General features: G+C 51.8%; 2 protein-coding genes across 2 annotated transcripts; both read left to right on the plus strand.

The window, feature by feature from the left end:
• Positions 1-233: 233 nt before the first annotated feature.
• Positions 234-1,169, plus strand: LOC136787753 (olfactory receptor 14C36-like). Its single transcript, XM_066985070.1, has one exon. The coding sequence runs from the start codon at positions 234-236 to the stop codon at positions 1,167-1,169; it is 936 nt and encodes a 311-aa protein (XP_066841171.1).
• Positions 1,170-7,266: 6,097 nt separating this feature from the next.
• Positions 7,267-8,202, plus strand: LOC136787754 (olfactory receptor 14J1-like). Its single transcript, XM_066985071.1, has one exon. The coding sequence runs from the start codon at positions 7,267-7,269 to the stop codon at positions 8,200-8,202; it is 936 nt and encodes a 311-aa protein (XP_066841172.1).

Raw genomic sequence — 8,202 nt, forward strand, 5'->3', positions numbered from 1 at the left:
GGACAGGACTGACTCTTCCATTGCCCACAACAAAGTCTCCTGCTCCCAGGGACATCCTAAGGCAGGACCAAGTAGAACTCAGGAAAGGGACCTGCCATATGCCTGCCTGGATGTGGAGAATCATTTGGGGAGGTTTAAATGAGAAATGGTAGGAGTTTTCCTCTGCTAAGTCGGTTGTACATTATGAATGTCTTTCTATTCTTTGAGCAGAACCCAATGCCTCTAAACAGCAGATGTCCAACAGAAGTTCCATCACCGAGTTCCTCCTGCTGGCATTCGCAGACACGTGTGAGCTGCAGCTCCTGCACTTCGGGCTCTTCCTGGGCATCTACCTGGCTGCCCTCCTGGGCAACGGCCTCATCCTCACTGCCGTAGCCTGCGACCACTGCCTCCACACCCCCATGTACTTCTTCCTCCTCAACCTTGCCCTCCTCGACCTGGGATCCATCTCCACCACTCTGCCCAAAGCCATGGCCAATGCCCTCTGGGACACCAGGGCCATCTCCTATCAAGGATGTGCTGCACAGGTCTTTCTGTTTGTCTTCTTGATTTTGTCAGAATTTTATGTTCTCACCATCATGTCCTATGACCGCTATGTTGCCATCTGCAAGCCCCTGCACTACGGGAGCCTCGTGGGCAGCAGAGCTTGTGCCCAGATGGCAGCAGCTGCCTGGGGCAGTGGCTTTCTCAATGCTGTCCTGCACACGGCCACTACCTTTTCCCTGCCCCTCTGCCAAGGCAATGCTGTGGACCAGTTCTTCTGTGAGATCCCCCAGATCCTCAAGCTCTCCTGCTCAGATGCCTACCTCAGGGAAGTTGGGCTTACTGCTGTCAGCTTCTGTATAGGTGTTGGTTGTTTTGTTTTCATTGCGCTGTCCTATGTGCAGATCTTCAGGGCAGTGCTGAGGATCCCCTCTGAGCAGGGCCGGCACAAAGCCTTTTCCACGTGTCTCCCTCACCTGGCCGTGGTCTCTATGACTGTTAGCACTGGCTTGTTTGCCTACCTGAAGCCCCCTTCCATCTCCTCCCCATCCCTGGACCTGGTGGTGTCATTTCTGTACTCAGTGGTGCCTCCGGCAGTGAACCCCCTCATCTACAGCATGAGGAACAAGGAGCTCAAAGATGCAGTGAGGAAAATATTTCTATACATGCTTCTTCATCATCAATAATGACTTCATTATTGTGATTATTATCATATCATTTTTGTCATTATACTTATTTTCAAAATATAATATTAGAAATAATCCTAACAGGACTACCTGTTTATTTGGGAAAATGAGATAATGATTTCGTTAAGTCTATTTTTATTAATATTTTTACAACATTTTATATTGATAGAAACAATGTTATTCTTATCTTTCTACATAACAAGTTATAAAATTATTTTCATCCGGTCATAGAATCATGGAATCATCGAATGGCCTGGGCTGGAAAGGACCTCAAAGATCATCTAGTTCCAATCCCCCTACCATGGGCAGTGACACCTCCCAAGAGATCGTGGTTGCTCAAGACTTCATCTACCTTGCTCTTGAAGACCTGCAGGGATGGGGCATCCAATACCTCTGTGGAAAACCTGTTCCAGTGCCCCACTATCCTCTGAGTGAAAACTTTCTTTCTAACCTCTAATAGGAATCTCCCCTTTTAGTTTAAAACCACTTCCCCTTGTCCTATCACTGTCTACCTGAGTAAAGAGTCCTTCTGCATCCACTTTATAAGACCACTCTAAGTATTGAAAATCTGCAATGACATCACCCCGGAGCCTTCTCTTCTCCAGGCTGAACAGCCCCAGCTCTCTCAGCCTTTCTTCATAGGAGAGGTGCTCCAGCCCCTTGATCATCTTTGTGGCCTCCCTTTGGACCCACTCTAACAGCCCACATCCTTCTTGTGCTGGGGTATCCAGACCTGGATGCAGGACTCCAAGTGGGGCCTCACAAGTGCAGAGCAGAGGGGGACAATCACCTGCCTCCACCTGCTGCCCACTCCTCTCTTGATGCAGCCCAGGATGCACTTGGCCTTCTGGGCTGTATGTGCTCACTGCTGGCTCATGTTGAGCTTTTCATGCAGCAGAACCCCCAAGTCCTTCTCTGCAGGGCTGCTCTCAATGAGTTCTTCTCCCAGCCTATCCCCATGTCTGGGATCTCCCTGGCCCAGGTGCAGCACCTTGCACTTGGACTTCCTAAACGTCATAAGGATCACATGGGCCCAGTGCTCAAGCCTGTCCAGGACCCCTTGGATGCCATCCCTTCCTTCTATAGTATCACTAGTATATCACTATAGTATCTATAGTATCCACCACTCAGCTTGGTGTCATCTGCACTCAATGTCGCTGTCTATGTCATTGATGAAGACATTAAACAGTACTGGTCCCAGGACAGACCCCTGAGGTAAAGCACTTGTCACGACCCTCCACTTGGATATAGATCCATTGATTGCCACTCTGTGGTTTTGACCTTTAGCCACTGAATGGTGCACCCATCAAATGCGTCTCTCTCCAATTTGGAGACCAGGATGTCATGTGGGACCGTGTCAAAGGTCTTACAGAAGTCTCAGTAGATGACATTGGTCAGTCTTCCTTTATCATCTGATGTGGTCACTCCATTGTAGAAAGCCACCAATTCGATATGGCACGATTTACTTTTTGGTGAAGCCATGCTGGGTGTCTCGGATCACTTCTTTGTCTTGCATGTGCCTGACACTGATTCCAGGAGGATCTTTTCCATGGTCTTGCCAGACACAGAGGTGAGGTTCACCATTCTGTAGCTCCCTGGGTCCTCCTTTCTACCGTTCATCAAAAGGGGAATGATGTTTCCCTTTTTTCCAGTCACCAGGGACTTCACCCGACTGCCAGGACTCTTCAGATATGATGGAGAGAGGCTTGGCAACTACATCAGCCAGTTCCCTCAGGACCTGGGGTGCATGTCATAAGGCCCCATAGACTTGTACGTGTTTAGTTTCACAAGGTGTTCCCAAACCTGCTCTTCACTTACAGTGGGTGGGACTTTGACCCCCAGTCTCCATCTCTGGGTTCAGGGAAATGAAAGACCCTGGAAGCCTGAGTGGCAGTGAAAACTGAGGAAGACTGAGGAGAAGACGTTGCTGAGTCCCTCAGCCTTCTCCATGTCTGTCATTACCAGTTCACCCTTCTCATCCACCAGAGGGGGAACACTCTCCTTGGCCTTTCTTTTCTGAGCCATGTATCTGTAGAATCGCTTCCTGTTATTCTTTGCTTCACTTGATAAGCTCAGTTCCATCCGTGCCTTGGATTTTCTTATCCCATCCCTGCACATCCAAAACAAATCCATGCATAAGGGCCTGGGAAAAAGGAACCCTGGACCATCGAAGCCATTCTGGAAACAAAACTTGTAGGTAGGAAGCGCAGTTTTGTGGAGGTGCAGAGCCAATGGGCACGTTGTGGAGGATGATCCTAAAGACCTTTGTGTCCTTTTCCATCCTGACTACAATGCCTCTTCTGTCTCAAGACTAGAGTAGCCAACAGAGGTGAGACAGACACTCTGGGATCAAGAATGTCATCAGAGAGCTGATCCCAATAAGATATGGGGAGGTCAGGAGCAGCCTGGACGAGAGAGATGTGAGATTTTGGGGTGGGAAGAAGAGCTTGGCCAGCAGAAATTAATGATTTCGCAGAGGTAAGAGGGGTCATATAATGTTGATGCTGCGGTAACACTGGCTTAAAACAGTCACGTATGGCCCTTTTCTTACTTGAACGAGGAATTTTAATCCCTAAACCTAAATGCTACTCCAACACTCTGACAGGAATCAGTTTTCTCTCTTGCTAATCCTAATGCCTTCCCTTAACGCTAGCATTAAAATGTTCTATTTAAACCTAGACTTTTTGGGAGACCTAAACAAAAACCTAAAGCATAGAGCTTGTCCATACTTTAAACACAGATCTGACACCACAAGCAGATCAGCAAACACTCCCACTAAAACTTTGCTTAATGTCTACCCCAGAAAGAAAAAACAGGTACCGAGAGGTCTAGAGAGAGGTCAGATCTACCTCAGGATCTCCTGCCCCAGCAGGAAGAATGTGGCTGTAGCAGTGACAGGGAGGTCACTTCTGTCTCTGCAGCTGATAGGGCAGCAGCAGGAACGTGTCACGCAAAGGGACTGTGAGGTCCCTTGTGTCTGGAGGTGGCAGGTCACCCTTGGCTTCTCCCTGGGATCTGCACTTTGGGGCTGCCATCTGCCAGTGGCCCTGCTAGGCCAGCAGAAGGCCCCTGCTTGGCATGCTGCCTGTGGGATCCCCTCTGCCTCCATCCCCAGGACGACCCAGACAGAAAGAAGGCCCGCACAGGGCTTGTCCTGTCCCTTCTGCTTGAGTCCAGGCCTGGACAGCAGGAGGCACAAGGCTTGGCTGTGTCTAGCCAAGAAGCTGCAAGGCCAGCAGCAGGCCCAGGCCTTGGGAGATGCTGCTGAGGTGACTTCTGTCTGCTTGGCTGACAGGCCGCAAGGAGCCTGATGGGTTGAGATGCCTACTTCAGGAGTTGTTTCCACCCTGATGGAGCTTTCTTTGGTAGTAGGAAAGAGCAGGAGAGAAAAAACTGCCACAGAATCACTTAGGAAGGGTGGCACTGGCCATGAGGAGGAAGAAATGTCCAGGGGAACAACTGGTCTAGCTCCTAGAGACTGAGGCAAAGAAGGAAGTATGTGCCTCAACCTTTACCTCATCTCTTGTCACCAGGTTTACCCCCACATCCATTAAAGGATGATGAGTCTTCTTAGTCCTCCTTTATTAAAGTGTTTATATAAACGGTTTTTATTGTCTTTGACAGTAATAGACAGATTGAGCTCTACCAGTGCTTTGGCCCTGCTAACTTTGACCTGCACAGTCCCATAACATTCAGGACACAGCTCCAGACAAACTGACAGCATGCATGAGAAGGAAGCACAGAGGAGGTGGAACCTGGCAGCCTTCCATCCCCTGCCCTTCTGTGACTCTGTGCTGCGATTCCATTCAGCTGGTTACTCCTGTGTTATCCAAACCTTCCTGCAGCTCCTCATGCCGCTGTCTTGTCAGAGAAAGCACAATCACACGAAGCTTGAACTGTCTGCCTGCAGATGTTAACAGCTGACAGAATGCAGCATCCATGTGGGAGAACCTTGAGAAACTGCAGGATTTTGCCTACGGAAACATCGTGGCATTTACAAGGAGAAGAGCCCAGTCCTGCACCAGAAGAACAATAACCCCACACATCAGGGCAGACTGGGACCCTGCTGAGTGAGCAGTGCCCAGGAGGAGGAGGGCCTGGGCACCACGAGGGATGCCATCCGAGCAGTGGTGCTGCTCACCGGGAACCAGGCCTGCTCCCTGCAGAGCTGCCTTACGAGGAGCATGGCCACCAAGAAGATCTGAGTTATCAGACTCAGCTCAGATCCTCTGAGATACCACATGGACAAGGGTCTGCAGCCAGCAAGAAAACAGGTACAGGTCTGGAAGTCCCTAGGACAGCCTGTTGTGGAGAGCAGCAAGGGCTGTGACAAGGCTGAGAGTCCCAACAGGACCCAGGGCTTTGTGTCCATGGCTCTGGCTGTTGTCTCTGCCACTGAGGCCTAGGAGGAGACAGCTTATCGGTAAAGCACCAGGGCCTCATTGCCTCCTTGCCCCCAGCCATGAACCAGGTAGGGCTCGTACCATTCTCCTGCACTTGGCCATGCACATCCCCATCTCCTCCTGCCCAAGAAAGAGCCCTGAGCAAGGTGTGACAGGAACAGGTCTCTCTTCCAGGGTTCCAGGGGTCAAGGCCTGACCCTTGTGCTTGATGAAATTCATCCAGCTTGCAAAAGTGACATCAGGGTCACCTTCACACTGCCTTTGTCTCCTTGTCCTCCCTGCCTCCAATGCTCTGCTCTAACGAGCTCCAAGGGAGGCTGTGTCAGTGCTGGCCCTCAGGGGGACACTGCAGGAAACTTGCCTCTGACTCGGACTTGTTGAGAGATGTCTTCAATTGTTCGTGATTCTTCAATTGTTCAATTGTTCAAAGGTTTGTGGGCTCCTGAGCAGAGCCCCCCGAGGGGGGATTCCAATGCCTTGGGCTGGGCGTGTGGTGCTGAGCTGGGCCGGGCTCGTGGGACAGAGAGAGCTCGTGGCAAGAGGGCCCTGGTGCAGAGAGACAGCTGTGTCCAGGAGCAGCTCCTGTGCCCAGCGCAGCAGGGCTGGGGGCTCTGACCGCAGCTGGCACGGGGACAGGAGAGAAGGAGAGAGGGCTTGGAGGCAGTTGGCAGTGGGAGGATGCTGGGAGCTGCCTGCAGGAGAAATCTGCACAGCCCTTGACAAGGTACGTCTCTGGCTGCAGGGCCATGCAGCTGCACGTCCTGGAAGGGTCTCCTGCTGGGTCTTGTTGCTGGGAGGGCAGTGGGCAATGCAGTAGGCTTTGGGGGTCCTGCTGGATGGCACTGCGAGGTGAGGAAGTCTGGCAGAAGCCCCTTGGAGTGTCATAACCCAGCTGCCCCTGGTCAGGCAAGATTGGAGTGGCCAATCCTCCTCCAGATACTGCAGGGGATGCAGATGGGATAGTGGAACAGCCCGGACTGCAGATATTCATGTCTGTCTGTGGGGTGTTCTTCTGGTCTGCAGGCTTCTGTCCAGCAGGATGCATCTCTCTCGTGGCATCCTTGTGTTATCCAGGTGCCCCAAGGAGAAGACACCTCTGTGCTAAGGCCATGTCCGTGCTGCTGGATGGCTTTCTGTGGGCAGCTGGAGTGAGGCCTCTGCAGCCCTGGTGAAGAGGGAAAAGCTGAGATCCTGCTCATGCAAGACCAGGTGAGGATCCTGTCCAGCTGCACTTGGTCTGGGGCTTCTCTGCTCCCAGCTGTCGGTAGTTTCTTCTCAGGGGAACACCGAATAGATGGTTCTTCCTAAACATTACAGGCGTAGCTACCAGAAAATGAAGCAAATAAATGCCTCTTGTTCTACACAATCGTTGGATACTTTCCTTGAAGCAACACTGCAAATCTTCTGGTCTGACCAGTGGACTGAACTTGAGTTTCCCCCATGTTCCTGCCTTCCTCCTGCTGCACAGCAGGAAGGACTCCTCTGGAGCCCACAGCAGCCCCTGCTCCCAGGGCCACTCTCAGCCAGCACCAGCTGCAGCTGAAGCAGGAGAGCTGCAAAAAGGTTCTCCTGCGAAGAGAGAGGCTTGGGCTAGGGGTGCTCTAAGGCTTGCAATAGGTTTTCCTCAGAGAAGTCTGTTTTAACTTTTTTCTGCCTTATCCTCTTCAACAGACAGCTGTGTCCAAAGTCAGGAAATGGCCAACAGCAGCTCTGTGAGCGAGTTCCTCCTGCTGGCATTCGCAGACACGCGGGAGCTGCAGCTCCTGCACTTCGGGCTCTTCCTGGGCATCTACCTGGCTGCCCTCCTGGGCAACGGCCTCATCCTCACCGCCGTAGCCTGCGACCACCGCCTCCACACCCCCATGGACTTCTTCCTCCTCAACCTCGCCCTCCTCGACCTGGGCTGCATCTCCACCACTCTCCCCAAAGCCATGGCCAATGCCCTCTGGGACACCAGGGCCATCTCTTATCAAGGGTGTGCTGCACAGGTCTTTTTCTTTGCCTTTTTGATTGGAGCAGAATTTTATGTTCTCACAGTCATGTCCTATGACCGCTACGTTGCCATCTGCAAGCCCCTGCACTACGGGAGCCTCGTGGGCAGCAGAGCTTGTGCCCAGATGGCAGCAGCTGCCTGGGGCAGTGGCTTTCTCAATGCTGTCCTGCACACGGCCACTACATTTTCCCTGCCCCTCTGCCAAGGTAATGTTGTGGACCAGTTCTTCTGTGAAATCCCCCAGATCCTCAAGCTCTCCTGCTCAGGTTCAGACTACCTAAAGGAAGTTAGACTTCTGGTGGTTAGTGCATGTTTAGCATTTGGCTGTTTTGTTTTCATTGTGTTGTCCTATGTGCAGATCCTCAGAGCCGTGCTGAGGATGCCCTCTGAGCAGGGCCGGCACAAAGCCTTTTCCACGTGCCTCCCTCACCTGGCTGTGGTCTCCCTCTTTCTCAGCACTGCCCTGTTTGCCTACCTGAAGCCCCCCTCCATCTCCTCCCCATCCTTGGACCTGGTGGTGGCAGTTTTATATGTGGTAGTACCTCCAGCAGTGAACCCCCTCATCTACAGCATGAGGAACCAGGAGCTGAAAGCCACACTGAAGAAACTGATTCTAGTTGTATTATTTACTTACTAA

Source organism: Anser cygnoides, chromosome 30 (genome assembly GCF_040182565.1).
Source record: "Anser cygnoides isolate HZ-2024a breed goose chromosome 30, Taihu_goose_T2T_genome, whole genome shotgun sequence".
Taxonomy (NCBI): domain Eukaryota; kingdom Metazoa; phylum Chordata; class Aves; order Anseriformes; family Anatidae; genus Anser; species Anser cygnoides.